Here is a 17,519-nt window from a genome sequence, read left to right as displayed (position 1 = left end):
CACTGTACCTCTAGGGCTATATGAAATGATTCTGGCTGGCACACAGGTTCACGGCACAGTCACTTTAATTCTCATCCAGTCTTTCCTATGACTTCTGGGACTAAATCTCGAATGGGGACTGTAAATCTGTCCCCTCTGAAATCTGTGCATCACAGGCCTTCATTTGAGAAAGAGAACGGGCCTCAGGCTCAGCAGCTTCAATAGACAACTGTGTCTAGTTCGGGAGTTGATGAGTCTGGTCCACTGCTTAGTTTTGTAAATAAAGTTTTATTGGAACACAATGAAACTATGACCCCTTGGCTACAATGGCAGAATTGAATCGTTGTAACAGAGACCTTATGGGCCACTAAGGCTAAAATGTTTCATATCTGGCCCATTACAGAAAAAGTTTGATGACCTCTGGACTAGCTTAATTAGAAAGTTTGTTTTCAGTGTATATAGTCTTAAATACTTGCTGTCTGTTATAAGTAATATCAGTTTTCCACTGGTGGTGGCAATAATTAATTGAAGTTAAAATCCATTTAAAGAAAAAAATTAACAAAATATTATAATATTAGCAAATTAATATAGTAACACATTAACAAATTAAAATGGTGTTCTATAATGAAGAATAGAAGCAGACTGCAGTTGTGGCAGGATCCTGGGGGCAGCACACCTATGAGGCTTGGTAAACACTGGGTTATGAGAGTAGGGACGGCGGAGAGATTTGCGAATGATGGAGATAAAGAGCAGCTGCAGTAGAGATGAGACTGGGGACTGGAAAGGCATTTCACGAGGCTAAGGCATCCATCAGGGGTGGAAATGTAGCCATCAAGAATGGAGGGGGGCTCTGACAAGTACAGGTTTCTGGTAACTGACTGTACTGCTGAACTGAATGAATAAGCATTTTCAGAACTCTAATGAAAAACTGATGAACTCATAAAAGTGCTAACAAAAGATCAAGATGAAAAAAAAAATTAATTACATGGGACTGAGTGAACTGATGAGGATGAGTATAATTTTTGTGACTTTCTGTCTGAATTAAAAAAAAAAAAATCCCACAAGGACTCAGAGGCAAAGAATATACAAATCAATTTTCACTGCAAAGTAAAGGAGCTGTTACAGTGGAGGATTACTGGACTGAATGTCAATATTATGACATAGTATGAGTGTGTTTCATGTTTGGTAATTGCAATCATTGTTGCTTTTGTTGTGGTCATCCATGTACAATGCTTGGTGTCAGTCTATTTATCTCTTGTAAAAATAAAATACAGTGTGTGTGTGTGAAAAAAAAAAAAAAAAGAATGGAGCGGGCGCTCAGCACGGACCTAGTGGGGGGCGGTGGGACAGGGAGCTGCCATCAGGCGAAGCCAAGACTGATAAAGGGAAGAGGATGATGGTGCAGGAGAGTCGGTGGCAGGTCCCCCCCAACCTGGGGTTTTCCCTACAGAAGCATCGTGGCAGGAAGGATGTAATAAAAGACATCAGTGCCAACCACACAGTAACACTTGTCTATGTCCCCGAGTGCAGGTTCTAAGCACTTTACACCTATGAACTCACTTATTCTTCACAGTAACCCCGTGAAATAAGGCATTATTTTACAATGAGGAAATCGAGGCACAGAGAGGGCAAGTGACTTTCCCAAGTTTGCACAGCTAATGAGTGGCACAGGCTCGTGTGGTTAGACCTGCTCAGCATCTGATCCCTGTCACTCAGGAGGTGACTGAGCCTTGGTCAGTCAAATAGTCAGGCCCGGAACCGTGACTCTGGGTCAGCTGAGCACCCGGCTGGCCTGTTCCTGTCTCGGTCTCAGCTTGCCCCTTAGGATCCAGGTCACGGAGAGGCCGTCATACTCATGACATCACAGGGAGATGACAGATCATGATGACTGTGCCAAGGCAGTGACGAGGTCCCAACTGCCAAGAGGGGGCAGCACCGTGTGGTGGCAGCAGGAGCACAGCCCTCCCGGAGCCACAGGGGTGGCTGCAGCCCCCAGGATTCTCAGAAGTGGAGGGGCAGAGGGGCCCTAAGAGACCAGCCCCGGGAGTCACTGGCCAGGGGTCCGGGCGTCCGGCTGTGCCCTACACACCACGTTCATGGTTCAGAAAGCATAATAGATGCCTACTGTCTTACATTTCCCCATTTTGGTAATTTTTTTCCATCATATTTATCACTCTCTGAAATGATATCATTTATGTATTGTTTAATTATTCATTATTTGTCTCCCCCCTTAGAATGTTAACTCTGATGTCAGGTTCTGTAGTTGATGCTATTCCCTGCTGCCCGACATATAGTAGGTGCTCAGAAATACTGGTCTGATTTAAATCCCACATAGGCTCAGGCTTCTAAATGTGTTGAGGTCACTTGGGGTTACCCACTTTGGAGGATGATGAGCTCCTCAGTGATCAGGGGGAGGGGGGCAGCCAGAGCCCAGGCAGCAAGAAGGCCCTGCGTCCTCGGCTTCTCTCCCGGGGACCCAGGGACAACCAAGGGCATCTCGGTGCCCCAGGGGCTGAAGCACTCCTCCTGGTGCCTGGTGGCATGGTGGGCCACGTCTAATAGGGTGCTAACTTTGTCATGATGTTTCTGAAACCTTGGTTTGAGAGTCTAAATTTTCTGTCTATACCACAGCTAAAGTCAAAGGATATCCCCCAATAAACAATCCTTTTAGCTATTGTTACAGGTTGAATTGTGTCACCCCAAATTCATATGTTGAAATCCTAACCCCTAGTACCTCAGATGAGAACCTCATTTGGAAACAGGGTCATTGCAGATGAAATTCTTTAAGATGAGGTCTTACTGGAGTAGAGAGGGTCCCTAATCCAATACAACTGGTGTCCTTATAATAAGGGTAAATGTGGACACAGAGACATGCACACAAGGAGATGATACTTGAATATGAAAATGATGTATCTACAAGCTAAAGAATGACAAAGATGAGCAGGAAACCACCAGAAGCACAGAGAAGGGCCTGGAACAGATTCTCCCTCTGAAGGAACCCACCCTGCTGACGCCCAGATCTCCGACTCGTGGCCTCCAGAACTGGGAGGAATCAGTTTCTGTTGTTCAAGCCAGCCAGTCTGGGGTTCTCTGTCACAGCAGCCCCAGGACCCTCAAGCCCCTGTTTCCAACCATGGAAAGGCCACGCAAGCTCCCTGGGGGAGGAAGAGGGTGGTGGCATCCTTGTTAAACTGAGCCTTTCAAGTGACTGTTTCTTGTATGACCTGCCCCTGATCCAGGCCAATCTCCATCCCCCACAAACCTAGTCACCCCCCCACTGCTCGGCCTCCCACTTTTCCAGCCCGTTCCACTCAGGGCCTGGGTCTCACCTGGCTTTCCATCACCCGTCCCGTCTCCCCCAGCTGTGTGGACATCTAGACGCCTCAACACACAGGAGATGGACATCAGGGAACAGGAGCAGGAAGACGCATCGGGCGGGGGTGGAGGGCTCCTCATAGCCTGGCCAGGCTCCTGGGTGGCCCACGGTTAGACACTCCAAGGAGGGCCGTGTAGTGTGGGAAGGAAAAGGCAGGCTGCAGGCGGAGAACAGGGTGGCCCATTTCCATAAGGGAGAGGAGCAATATTTGTGATTCTGGCGGATGAAGGCCAAGGGGAGGGTGCTGCCTAGCTCTGGATACAGAAATGGTGAGTGCTTTCAACCTCCTCCCCTTTGCTCGTGAATATGTCATGGTTTTTTCAGCTGGAAACGTGTGTGTGTGTGTGTGTGTGTGTGTGTGTGTGTGTGTGTGTGTGTGAAAAATAGTAGAAATAAAAATTTGGAGGAGTTCCAGAACCTGAGGAACCCGTGTTCCCCTGGGATGCTGAGGGTCCGTGTTGAGTAAAGCTGACCTCAAGTGGGGTGGAGGGGAGACGACTTCACTCTTACCAGCTTCTTTTTTTTTTCTTTTTTCCACTATAGGTTATTACAAGATATTGAATACAGTTCCCTGTGCTATACAGTAGGACCTTGCTGTTTATTTTATATAAAGTAGTGTGCACCTGTTAACCCCAAGCTCCTAATTTATCCCCCTCGCACCAGCTTCTCTTTGACCCAGCATTTCAGGAGCATGATTACCAACCATCCCGGTTGGCTCAGGACTCAGAGGCCTCCCAGCACCCAGAAATTTTCACACTAAAATTGCTGCTCACATTTACGTACACAAGGTGCTGCAGAGGAGCCCAGGAACCTGTGCACAGCCAGGCCTGGACACACCAGCCTGGCCCTGCCCAGCCACACGAGGGTTTCTCCACCTGCCCTTGCAGAGGGCATTGCGGTCCTTCAACTGTTCTTCCCAAGAAACTCTCTCTAGTCAAAGCTGGGGGCAACAGATTGGAAGACTCATGGCTTCTCCTACCCGGGGAGGTGTTCTTGTGTAGGTACCTAATCCCTCCTGAGGACACACTGGGAAAATGATGCAAATACGGGGTGGCAGATTGGCTTTAGTGACTTCTCACTTTGAGATGCTCCAGACTGGCTAGCTCATTTCAGTCAAGTCTTGTGTTTCAGATGCTAAAATCCGCAACTTATAAAATTCTCTCCCTCCCCAATGCTTTTTTTCTGAAAGTTTCTCTTCATCCTGCTTATTTCACATATAGGAAACGAAATTTGAACCCCTTATCCCTAAATGTGAACCCCTTCTCATCCACAGGAGAAGGCAAAAGAAAGAGTAGAAATTATTTTTCAGTTGTGTGGGGAAACAGAGGTCCAGAGAGGTCTGGTGCCCTGTTCAAGGCCCACGGTGGACGGGGGACAGAGGAGCGCTGGCTGCGCGGCCGCGCAGAGACGGCTGAAGACCAGACCGCTGCCGCGCTGTCCTCAGTTGGTGTTCACTCAGCACACCCTGGGAGTGGCCCGGTGATAAGACCTGCTTCACGCATAACCCCCCAGGATTGCGACAGAAAGCAAACGTGGAGTTAGTCAGTCTGGAAAACACACGCAGCCAGAGAACCAGGTAAACGTTTCTTGACTTTTGCCAGGAGTTGCCTTCTGGTCCATGCCCAGCCCACCCAGACAGGGGCACGAGTCCCCTCCCTCCCTGGCGTCCCCTCTCTGTCCTCTCAGTCTTTTTCATTGCTGTCCCTTCCCAGGGTCTGTGTTCATCCCAAAGGGCTGTGATGAGCTTTACTGTAGGAAGCTCGGGTCCTGGGGGCTTCAGAGCAGAGAATCTACAAGCCGCACCAACTTTTCCTGCTGCTGATGCACTTCTTACGGCACAATTTCAAAATCTATTTACATCAACAAACTCTCTTCCACAGCTTTTACATAAAACCTCCCATCCGCACCAGGAAGAGTAGGGCAGAAGCGGGTAGGGGAGGAAGCCCCGACCCTACCACACGTCTCAGGAGCCCGGGAGGACTTGCCCAGGACTTGAGAGGCAGAACGAGGGCAGGACAGCCCCTCCCCCAGACCCACAGGTCCCAAGTCCCCAAATCCATCCAAGGGCACCCTGACTCCTCTCCTGCCACGTCACTTGGTTGGCCTCAGTGATGAGGATGTCATTCCTGAGCCATGAAACAGTTAAGAAATACCCCGCCCCACTGGCTGCCATGCTCATAAAGGGAGGTCCCCGTGTACTTCCGTGTGGCTCCAGATGGGCGGCTCACTCATTTGCTCACACCCAGCGGGGAGCGAAGGCAGAGGCCAGCAGCACTGCCACCTTCCCATGCAAATCAGCCCCGGGAGTGCAGCTGGGCCCCTCCCGCTCCTGCCTCCCAGGCAATGCTCCTGGGGAGGCCTTGGGGAAGATGCCACCCTGGGCGCTGTGCTCTCTTCCTCGGCCTGGCCCTCGTGCTCGACGTTGTGGGCCTGGTCCTCTTGCTACTGGGCATCTTCGCCTCCCTCGACTTCTGGGACTTCTTGGTCTATACGGGGTCCCTGATCCTGGCTTTCAGCCTGCTCTTCTGGATCATCTGGTACTCCCTCAACATCGAGGTGCCTCTTGAGAAACTGGACTTGTAGTTTGGAGGCGGGCAGAGGAGGAAGGACTCAGGCTTCCTGGCAGGCGGACGGGCAGGGGCATGCTGCGCTCCCACCCCAAATGCCCCGCCAGGGACCAGGTGAGTGCACAGGAGACCTGCCTGGAGGGGTGGCCCGGAGGCTGGGACGAGCTGGAGGCTGGAACTCTCTGCGGCTACACAGGCAAGTGGCCCAAAGACTGTCCCCCAGCTGGGGATTCTGTCCACCTGGGCTCCAGCTGGCCAGGAGAACGTGGGGCAGGTACTTCTCCCCCGGGGGACCCTTTTCCTCATGGAAACTGGAAAGAGGGTCTCCACAGACCCCATGACTTCTGATCCACCACGAATGGTCCTGCCATGCAGAACAGGAAGTTATCCCTTCAGCTTAAAACTTGGAGAAAGGAGCCCGGCTCGAACTTCTGTTGGGGAGAATCCTTGCTGGGGAGAAAAGCCTTTGGCCCTAGAAGAGGATGGAAAGTTCCCCGATGCTGCTTATGCCTTGCCCTGTGAGCTGCTTGCTGCGGTAGGAAACAGAGCAGAACCACCCAGCATGGCCCTTCTCACTTGCTTCCTCCCTGCACCTGCCCAGGTGGGACACACGGGAGGGGGTCGGGACCTGTCTCCACGTCCCCGCTCAGTGCATCTGCCCCCCTCTCAGCAGTGCCCCCACCCCACGCCCCCAGCCAGCCAGCACCCCCCCAGCCAGCCCGGGACACCGGAAGTCAAGGGACCATGGCTGACCATTTCATCCCAGCTGGGCCAGAGCTCGGCTGACCATGTGTAACCAAGGAGGCAGGTAATTGTAAGATTTTTCACATGGGCATGGAAAGCAAAAGATAGAGCTAGTCTGGCCCCCACAAGCCTGAATTAGAGATGGCCAGCTCTCCCCAGGGGACTAAAGTCAGAGTCCTGGTTGGTTTGGTCATCATTCCCTCCTCCCAGGTGGGCAGGGACCTGCACTCAGGCACAGCCAAGCACTCCACTTTGAGTGCTGCATGTGAGAGCAAAGGTCATTGCAGAGTTGGAAGGAGGAAATAATAATCGCGTCTTTTCTGGGGGATTCCACGCGACCCTTGGAAGTGAGAGACAGAGCAGCAGTTTGAAGAGGTTTCCGTAAGGGAGGCTAAACTGTCCCTGGCAGGTGAAAGGAAAGAGATGAGAAGTCAGAGCACCTGGGCCTTGCTCGGAGCAGCACCACTTGTTTGCTGGTGACATTGCACAGGAGGCATCATGCCCTGAGCTTCAGTCTTCCCGTCTGTAAAATGGGGATAATGTTACCAGCCCTTGTTGTTGCAATGGTCAAAAAGAGGTAAGGCAGGAAGAGGCTCTTTGCACATAATGTGGTTCTTACACATGCCAAGTGTTGTTACAAACATACAGCAGAGGGGAGTAAACTGACCCAGAGTCCCAGCTGGGGGTACCTTGGTGTGCCTTAAATTGGTAGTGGTGGGGGTCAGCTTGAAACTTCAAAATGTGCATCATGAAACTTCAAAGCAAGAAGGGACCCCAAACTTGTTTGCTCATTCACGAGGATGCGTCAGGCACCGTGCAAGGCAGTGCGGGTGCTGGGAAGAGTAAGACACATGAGGTCTCTACCCTCGAGGAGTTCCCGTCAGGCGAGAGACAGACATTAACCAGACAGTCTGACTAACAAGGTACGATAACAGTCAGGTGAGGACTAGGAAGAAAAGGAACACCGCTCCTTGGGAACGTTCAGTAGAAAGGCTGACCCAGAAGGTGGAGTCTTACAGAGAGAGGCCATAGCTTGAGCAAACTTCCTGGGGTAGCAGGAAATAGAAGACAGCAGGGTGACTGAAGGGCAGAGGGCAAGTGCAGGACAGGGTTAGGGCCCTGCAGGGTGGGGAGGCCAGACCAGGCAGGGCCTAAAAAACCCTCTCAACGATTTTAGCCATTACTTTAAGAACAATAAGAAGTCAGTAAAGAGATGTAAGCAGGGGTGGGGACTTGACATAATTTGATCTCTGTTTCCAAAAGACCACCTTGGCCGCGGCACGGGTGACGAGGATGACAACGATGGCGACGGGCAGTTCACGCCCACTTGGGGGTCTCAGTCACTTGCCTAAACAAGCGGGGTCTCCAGTTCAGTCTCCTCATCCCGCACATCCTCCCCTCACTGAATGGAAGGTAGTTCAATAACCCAGTAGTGAAGACCATGGGTCAAGACCCAGACTGTCTGGTTTGAATACAGTTTTGTTGCTTACTAGCTATGTGGCCTGGGGCAAGTTATGGACTAGCTATGGGCCTAGCTATGACTCCATGCCCTAGTTTCCTAATCTGTAAAATGGAGATGGTACTAATACTAGCCTCTGTTTCAGAGCTGATGCTAATAACAGCCCTGACCTCATAAGGGTGTCGCAGAGATTAATTTAACGTGCGTATAGCACCGTGTGAGTGACGACTGATAAAACAAGGGGCACTCTGCCTCTGTCACGACGCAGGTAGCTGGTCCATTACAGGCGGGGCGGGACCTTCCTCTAGCACAGACACCCCTGAAGCATTTCGACCAATTCTTCAAGCAGCATATGGCATTAAGACTCCTCAGTGGGTGTAAGAATGAGGGCTGCCCCAGAACACCAGACTTCTGTCCAGGCTCAAAGAGACGTCAAAAGCTGTGGGTCCGTTGTAGCCTCCACTGAATATAATCACGCAAATATCTCCTTCACCTTTTCAGTCCCCAAACTCCAAGTTCTACAGGACCCTAGAGCCAGCTGGCCCTTTTCATCCAGCTCCATCTGGACCCTGCATCCCCGACAATGTCTGGGGCTGGCCCAGAGTGATGGGTTACAGTGGACCGGGACCCGCTGTGCAGGGGCTGCTCACTTATAGGAGCTGCTCACCACCTCCTGGATGACCTCAGGCAAGTCATTTGACGTCCCTTTAGAGTAGGAGGTTTGGTCCCCAGGAGAGGTTTCATACTGTTCTCTGCAGAGGCCGCTGGGGGCTGGGGCTGGGGAGGGAGTGAGCAGGCAGGATGTCGGCAGCCCCGCCACACCCCCCACCTAGAGCCCTGTATGAAAGTTCACACTGAACTTTCACGTAAGGCTTCATGTGAACACAAGTTCCGACGCTGAAAGATATTTCTGAAAGGCCTAGACTCAACCCCCTTACTTTGTACGACCCTTGGCCTGGGCATCATCTCCAACCATATTCATGATTTACAGGCAGTTTGTAACTGGCTCTGCCGGTTCCCTAATTCTCAGAGTGGAGCAAAGGGAAGAACACGGGTTCCGTGAATTCACAGCCCAGCACGTCCCCCAGTCTCAGCAGGATGGTTGCTAGGACCCCCACCCCCACCCCACCCAGAGAGAAGCAGGCCACATCCCAGGCAGGAGTCACGACAGGGCAGGGCCACCTGGTCACTAAACCTCCAAGTCCCCCCAGGAGTTTCAGGACTACTGGCTTGTTTTTATCGCTCAACTGTGTACCAAGCGATTTTATCACTTGGTCACTGTATTTCCCGAAGCTTTGTTTGCTCCACGCTCTACTGGCTGGGCATTTCTTGTAGATAAAGTCCCTGCAAAGGCAGGGGAGGGCGCTTGTCCTTTAACAAGAGGGTGTGAGACTACACTCCCCCCACAAACACACACACACACCACACACATACATCCACAGCCCCGCCCTCCATACACATCCCCCCACGTACATGCATCCAGATTCCCTCCATAAGCACGCCCACCGACACACACACACCCTACACGCACATCCACCTCTCCCATGGCCGCCACACATCACACACACCCAACATGCACACAGTCTATCACAGACACATTCACACACCCACACACGCCCACACTCCTCCCCTACACCTTCTACACACATCAACACCCTACACATGCGTCCCTCCCCCACCGCACACACGGTCACACGCACACCCTCACATGGCCTCACACTCACATGGCCTCCACACCCCATCCGCCCTGTTCACACACAAACACGCCCTCACACCTGCTACGCGTGTACCAGAAACACCCCACAGAAACAAACACTCCCGCTCCCCAGCAACCGAAGCCAAACGGCATGGGAGGCTCACGGCCTCGAGTCCTGGAAAGTTAACTTTTTCCAACACGCAGACTCTCCTCTCTGCCGCGGAGGGACCAGTGGGGCTGCCGGTCGGCTCAGAGCAGAGCCAGACGGAAAGGCCTGCACCCCCGCTCGGCACGGGCCGGGGCTGCGTGGAGGGCCAGACAGTCCTCTAATCCCTGGAGGAATTTTTAACCTAGAGGGACAGGTAAAGCAAGTACATAGGGCCTCACAAAGAGTACACGGAAGGAGCGCAGTCTCACATGGGGCTCTGAAAGCCCAGATGAGGAAGAAGCCCCCCTGGCTGGGCAGGAAAGGGGGTGGTGTGTGGCTTCAGACGTCTGGGTCCTGAGCAACAAGTAAGAACGTGACGGGCAGGGCTGGCGCTCGGGCAGAGCCAGAGGGAAGGACCGCAGAAAGGGAAGAATGAAAGGGTGGCCCAGAAGGGGTGAGCAGACACAGGGGACCGGGGTTAGAGGTGCTCACTGCTGAACTTGGGGGACGCTGATAGCCAGGTGAGGATTCTGAAACGCGGAAAGCAAGGAGGAATTTTTGATGACTTCACGGCCTGGAGAGCAACACGGCTGCGCTCCACTTGAGGAAGAGTAACTTGGTGTCACGTGCAGCAGGGGTAGGGGAGGAGAGGCACAGGGACGGGGGACCATTGGAAAGCAGGGGTAGTAATAAGAGAAAATGATGGCCACAGGGAGGCGGGGAGGGGGACAGAGAGAGAGCATGGTGGACAACAGATGGACGTCCTGGTGTCCCTTGGGGGGGTAGCGGTGTCAAGGGCTTCAGGAAGCACTGCCACCGTGGAACAAGGAGGTCAGGGGAAGGCAGGGGTTTGCTCAAAATGAGGTGTTTTCCTTTGCACGTGCAGAGCTGGGGGTGCAGATGGTATCGATGGGCAGAACTACCCAACTGGAGTTGAATGTGCAGACTTTCAACTCAGAAGGGGGATCAGGCGTGGAGATGGAGTTAGGGGCTGGAGACAGGACTGCGGACGAGATTGTAAAGGGTGGGAAGGAGGAGGGAAGGAAGGCAGGTCGGGAGCCCAAAGAGGATTTGGGCAGGTAGCAAAGAAGGCAAAGGAGGACACGAGACCAACGGTGAGGGGAACTGACCTTCAAACGCTGCTGAGTCGTAAAGCAGGGTGTAGCCTGAGGAAGGATGATGGGACTTGGCAATGAGCCTTTATCAGTGAGGTTGGGGACAAAAACGAGACTGGTGCGCCTTGTGGAGTGGCTGCCGAGATGTATAAAGGGGCGAGCCCATGTCAGTCTAAAAAGTCTTTGGTGATGAAATGGAGGGGGTAGGCCAGTAGCCTGACAGCACAGCTGGTCTGAAGTATGGTTTCTTCAGAGGAAGGGGATGCAGAAAATGGAGCGGGATGGCAAGTGGGGGGAAGGAAGCCAGCAGAGAGGAAACGAGGATGCTGAAGTTACAAATGGAGAAGGATGTCTGGCTGTGCCTGGGGTGCAGGTGGGTGGTGAGGTCCAGAGGCTAGGGAGAGATTTGCTTGGCCTGCACGGAAGGATGCGGGAAGACAAACGGAGGTTTGGTGACTGCCTCGGTATTTATTAGGCCACTTATTTTCATGACCTCATTCAATCCTTACAGCTCTGTGGGTTAGGGGTTCAGATCCCCATTTTACAGGTGAGGAAAATGAGTCTCAAGGTAGTTTCAGGACTAGCCCACTGTACCTGTGCTGTCGAGGGCCAGCATTAGAATGCACAACCGAGTCCAGCGGACTCCAAGAACTACACTTGTTTTGACAGATTCGAATCTCGGACTGATCCATCTCGTCTTCATTTATTCAGCCCACGTCCCATCTGGTGGAGAAGCAGCAAAGCAAGCTGATGCCCTGTTTCTGCAACACATCCTGTAACAGAACCCGGGAGGAACCAGAGGCTGTGAGGTGGAAGCTTTCAAAGCATCCGCTAGGCTGCCCAGGAATGGCCACGAGCGCCCGGCTTCCGGCGGGTTCCAGGCTCCATCAAGAGACCAGCACCCCTGCCCCGGGCCACTGACACCACTGCCGGCACCCCAGCCGTTTGTGAGGGTCTGGGGAGGCCCTAATGTTGGCACAGCGGGGCTTTTATGGCAATAACCCCGCCGCTGTGGGCTTGTGCACCCAACGGGAAGTCCGTCCAAAGTCCGAATGGGATCTCCTGCTCGTCGGCTCTCTGGACAGACTGTGTGAGCCCCTGGAGGGCCCACGTCATCCACCTCTTGGTGTCGTCCAGTCGGCACGTGGTAGTGTATTTCAACATGCCGGTTGCCAAGGCAAATGCAGAGCTAGTGCGGAGTGCAGGAGGTGCCCCTCCTCGGTGCCGGACACCCGGAACCACCAGTGCCGCTCCCGACTTGCACGACCGGGCCATGCGGGGGGGGGGGGGTGTTCACATTGAGCTTATAGTCAAATGAAACCCTCCGGGCATTTTTCTGACAAGTTTCTGACGAGCATTTTCTAGACTCTGCTGTGCTGTCCTTGCGTCATTCATTTCTTGATCCTAAGAGCAGGCCTCTATTTTTATCTTAATTCAATTGCATCTAGTCCAGTGCAGCCCAACCACAGCACCTAGCGACCTTCACAGGCCCATCAGACGTGCTCATGCCTGTCACCTGTGCTCGAGCTGCCCCACTAATTTATATGTCCTCCAGCTTAATTCTGTACTTTTTATTTATATCTCACCCTAAACGTGTATGTGTTTCTTCCAGAAGCTGCCTCAGATCTTTTGCGGTGTGAGGTAGTTACCTAAATAAAGAAGCTGATTGGCCTTTTAACACAACATAACCTATTTCTGGGTCTGCGCGGTTTCATAACTACTCCCAAACTCCCGGCTTTAGGGCATCTTCTTCCCATTCGTTTAACCTGCCTCTGTGCAAATCCCGGAATTCTACATTCAGTACAGCACCTCTTGGGAAGAAACGCACAGAGCCCAGTGGATGGAGACAGTACAAAGGTTATCCTGACACCGTGGAATCTCCTGGAAGCTCTGTGCTCGGCCACCAGGCCAGCTTCTCAGAATTAGGCTGGACTCAGGAACCTGAAGAGATATCATGAGAGAACATTCTAGATAAGGCCCCAGAAGAAAGATTCCACCCCTACCCAGAAGCTTCCTTGACCGTCGTCGCTTGCAATCCTATTGATCTTCCCAGTTGGAAATTTCTCGGTGTGTCAGACCTGACTCCATACATGGAGGAAACATTTCCCTTTACTTGAAATTGTAACGTTAGCACAGGAGGGAAAGTCACATATAATCAAAATCACTGAACAATTCCTTAAGAAGACACTTGTTGGTGGCCACATAACTTCTCTTCATGAGACCGAGACAGGTTTTTATTCTAGAAGTGGAACAGGTTTCTGGTTCTTTGGCTGGGAACCAAATGGAATCGTTGGCTGTCGTTTCACAGCAGCCATGTTGTTCCAAATATGCAAATCTTGAAAATCGAGGCTCACGCTCAGCCCAGAGCACATGTTCACATCTGCGAGAGGCTGGAGGGGCTGAGGCTGGCTGAGCGGCAGCAGCAGATTCCAATCTCCTGCGCCACCCTCACTAAAGGGAATCTCCCTCCTCACTTAACGTCTTCCTCCTTCGCTCTTTCTTCTGCTGGTTAGTGTGCAATTTAAATGCGTCTATGAGACGGCTCTCCATAGAGAGCATTTGTTCAACTCCTAAGGTCTCCTGAGTTACAGGGCATGCTCCTGCAGGGTGGGCACCGGACCACTGCTTTGGAGAATGCATGCAGAATAAATCTGTGATAAAAAGGAGGGGGCGAAGTGAATGCAATTCCAGCTGACGACCTGCTGGCCTTTGCATGAACCCCGTGGGAGAAAAAGGAGGTCCACATAGGAGGGCTTCCTAGAATTTAGCTTCAACCATCTGGAGACCCCAGTTAAGAGCTGGAACTGAGAAGGCACACTGAGGCAATGCATGTGCAAAGTCGGGGTGTTCCCTCAGGGGCGAGGCTTGGTCCACAACTCAGTATCTGCCAGGACAGGACAGTATCTCAGGGACCCCCGACGGCACAAGCACCAAATTCAATCTCAAAGATGATGAGAGCAGCATTCCATCAACTGGATGCAGATCACCTGGGGATCACATAAATGCAGACTCCAATTCAGTTGTCCAGGGCGGGGCCGGGGACTCTGCATTTCTAACAAGCACCCAGGCAGTACCACCGCTGCATTAAAAAAAAAGAAAGTGTCCTTAAGACAATCCAAAGAGTGAGGATCTTGAACAACCCTGTCATTTTAGAGATGGGGACACTGAAGCCTGCAGGTGAAGTGAGTTTCCCAAGTTCAAGCAGCTGCAGAGCAGCAGGTCCAGGACCGGGGCCCAGGGCTCCAGGCTGCCGGTCCAGCCCTCCTCCCCGTCCCCGCCCACCCCATGAGCTGCTGACGGGTTCTTCTGAGCCCTGCTGAGCCTTGGGCAGCACGAGCGAGTGAGCAGGGCAGTGGCCAGGGCAGGTGAGGCAGCTCACACTGCAGGTGAGTCATGAACCGGCGTGCCTCGCTTCAACCTGGCTGTGCCGTGTGCCCGTGAACGTGGTCCTGACCAGGCTTCCATGCTGCTCTGTGTCACTGCAGATTCCAGAGCCATGAGCCCATGAGCACGCATCATGCAAGGCAAGTAGGGTGGAGAGGGAGGAGGAAACAGGAGAGGCCGTGTTTCCACCAGGCAGAGCCACGTGGAACTGGGCTAGGTCTGTCTGATCTGGGCTCGTCCTCCCAGTGGGCTGGGCTTGGGGAGCCTCCTACCGCTCTCAGGGCCATCGCCTCGGCCCCTGCTCCTATCTGCTCTCTTGAACGAAAACTGGACTTTTTCAGTGACCTGACTCAGTCAGCTCCGCCACTGACAAGCTGAGTGACGTTACAGGGGATCCTCACCTGTTAGGGGACGATAATAATGACATCACAACCATAGGACCTAACGTGATTCAGCGCTGGCTTTCTGAGACTCACAACCTCCTGAATGTAAATACCTTACAGTCTATTGTTCCTCCTTTGTAGAAGTCAAAACAGAGTGCTGTGAAGTTTAGGTCATCTCCTCAGACGCCTAATGATTCCAGGACTACAGGACCTGTCATTTATAAAGCTATTTACAGTCAAGTCTGCTGCTAATAATCAAGTCTACACTTCACACAACCTCATCCCCACACTTCACTGCAGAGACGACCCACCAGGACCCACAAAGCCAGGCAGATGGGCATTCTAGGGGGAACGGTGGGTTCACCCCGGCTCTGCAGCCCACCCCCAATCAATAGCCTTAAAGCTCCTCCGATTCAACTCATCCCTTGGTGAAATTACAGTGTCGTGGAGGAGGTTGATCAGAAGCTAAGTCCTCCAAGGTGGAGGCCAGCTCGGAAATGTATTTGCATGAAGGACCAAAGAGCCCTCTGGGTAAAGACCAACCCTAAGGGAAAAGAGAGTCAGGCTGACAAGGGTGGCCCGGTAACAGATACTTAACACAGGCATGCTTGGCTTCCTGCATCTCCCAACAACCCTTGTTTGTTCTCAGGGAAGAAGGGCTATAAGAAGGATTAGGCCAGTTTGGGGTGAAACTGTATGAGATACCGGGGTCCATACGTTGTCACTTGGACACACCCAGCACAGACTTGGGTTGCGCTGGTTCCTGGTAGACACAATGATATCTGGCAGAAAAGTGACACAGGAGGTGCTGATAGCTGACTGGACTTGCTGGCGAGCTGAACTGGCTCTTCGAAGATCCCCAAAGTTTCTTGCCAGGGCAGACACACAAGGGGGCGAGGGGCCAGCTGGGAAAACGCAGATAACAGTAAATCACTCCTTGTCGGGGACACTTAGGTGAAAGGTGCAGACAGCTAGAAACCGCAAACCAGCCTGGGAATGGCAGGTGTCCCTGGGTGAGAAGTGCGTGTACTTCTCACTCCGACGACTAAGCGTGGCAGGCCTGGGGTAGCTGTGTCTGCCTTCCCACCACCACACGGCCTCCTCCCTTCCTTCATTCCTTCACTCAGCACAGATTCACCTCTGGCCTCACTTCTCCTGGATCCCAAAGCTGCCCCGACGGGGAGATCCCGGCTCCCTGGTTCAAGGACAGCAGACCTTGTCCACTGTCACATGGAGTCCTGGGCAGGCTGTACCGGCCCCAGGCGGCTCTATCAGCTCTGAGGGACCTCGCATCCTGGCCAGCCCGTACTGTCCCGAATCACCTGCCACTAGTGTCCCTTGCCGGCCAGGGGCTGGTTTTTTCCTCTTGTTTCTTCTGCATTTCAGTTTTCAAGAAATTTAAGTTTCCCATTGTTTCAGAAGAAAGTCAGGAGGGGGAAGCTGCTGGAGGAAAAAGGAGAGAAGAGGCAGGAGAAAACTCGGGGGGCGGGGAGGGGAAGGGTGGAAGGCACTGAGGAAGTGAGATGGTGGAAGGAGATGAAAGGAAGGCTGGGCTGGGGAAAGGTGAGAGGAGAGCTATGGGAGACAGAAGCTGAGACGGGAGAAAGTGGGGAACAGTGTCTCCCACGGTGTGCTTCGTGAACCAGGAGTAGCAGCTCCTCACCTGGAGCCGCGCTCTACCTGCAAATTCTGCCTCTCACCCCAGACCTCCTCAGCCAGAAAATCTGGGGCTTTTAAAAGTCTTCCCAGTAATGGGGTGCGCACTACAGCTTGAGAATCACTGGGCTGAATCGTTCTATTGTTTACTCAAGCAGGCATGCTGCCCCTTGATCCTGGATTCCAGTGTTTTTTTGAACTTCTGCCTGGGGCACGGTGACTCGCAAGAGTCCTAATGTGACTCTCCCTAATGTGACCCTCACACACACCACCTCTTGGCCTAATGACCTCCTGATTCCGCAGAGATGGGAAGAAACGGCTATAACATCCTCCTTCTCCTCCATTCACTCTCACCATACCACTGGAACCACCAGCCTCTGGCAGCTCTAGACTGTGCAGCTTTTTCCTGGGAGGTTTTGGGGCCTGGACAGAACTCTAAGGCGCCCCTGATCCTGTGTTACTTCCCAACCTATTCAACATCAAGGACCGCCTTTATTATTTTTCTCCCATTTCTCCCATATTGTCTGGAAATATGTTGTCTGCCAAAGAGACTAATCATTAAGGAATAATTAATTCAGTTCCCCATGATTTATTAATCAAACACATCCATACCTGGGTATGCAAAAAGCAGAAAACAGGTGTATCATGGTTTCCATTAGAGTTTCTGAAACATTTAAAACAATGCATTACAACTACCGTGAACCCCTGGGCGTCTGGGGAAGAACAGATGAAACCAGAGATTCCAGATCTCAGCTGCCGGGGTGAACAAAGGTCGTATGAGGAAAGGGAAAACGTTTACAGGCTCCTGCCGCTCTCCCTGCACCCAGCCCACTCAGGACTTGGCCCCTTCCAGGAGCTCTATCCTCCCTCTGGTTCTGGCTTTCTCCAAAGGGCATCTCACAGACTCACCGACAAGGCCAGTCCTAACCCAGTGAGGCCCGCGGGCCAGCGGCTGCTGCCCCCGCCCCGCTCCTGCCCTGCCCCCCTTACCAGACCCCACCTCTTCCTCCTG

General features: G+C 52.6%; 2 protein-coding genes across 3 annotated transcripts in view; one reads left to right on the top strand and one right to left on the bottom strand.

The window, feature by feature from the left end:
- Positions 1 to 17,519, bottom strand: part of ADPRM (ADP-ribose/CDP-alcohol diphosphatase, manganese dependent) — a 386,060-nt gene that overhangs the window by 289,935 nt on the left and 78,606 nt on the right. The gene's annotated exons all lie outside the window — the stretch shown is intronic.
- On the top strand, positions 5,540 to 12,772 carry TMEM238L (transmembrane protein 238 like). 2 transcript variants are annotated; one of them, XR_014257499.1, is made up of 3 exons: positions 5,941 to 6,036; positions 8,627 to 8,812; positions 11,754 to 12,772. XR_014257499.1 is itself a non-coding variant. In XM_082441498.1 (2 exons), exon 1 carries the CDS (start codon positions 5,699 to 5,701, stop codon positions 5,936 to 5,938), a length of 240 nt encoding a protein of 79 aa, XP_082297624.1. In that variant the 5' UTR covers positions 5,540 to 5,698; the 3' UTR covers positions 5,939 to 6,036; positions 11,754 to 12,772. The 2 variants fall into 2 exon arrangements, 1 of the variants encoding a protein (XP_082297624.1); XM_082441498.1 differs by lacking the exon at positions 8,627 to 8,812 and having other exon boundaries at positions 5,540 to 6,036.

This window comes from Balaenoptera physalus (assembly GCF_965194825.1).
Source record: "Balaenoptera physalus genome assembly, chromosome: 20".
Lineage (NCBI taxonomy): Eukaryota > Metazoa > Chordata > Mammalia > Artiodactyla > Balaenopteridae > Balaenoptera > Balaenoptera physalus.
Note: the sequence above shows the minus strand (reverse complement) of the source record. Positions and strands in the feature narration are given on the sequence as shown.

Excerpts from the sequence above, each read along its gene's own strand:
- TMEM238L (XM_082441498.1), top strand. The coding sequence starts at position 5,699 with ATGCTCCTGGGGAGGCCTTGGGGAAGATGCCACCCTGGGCGCTGTGCT.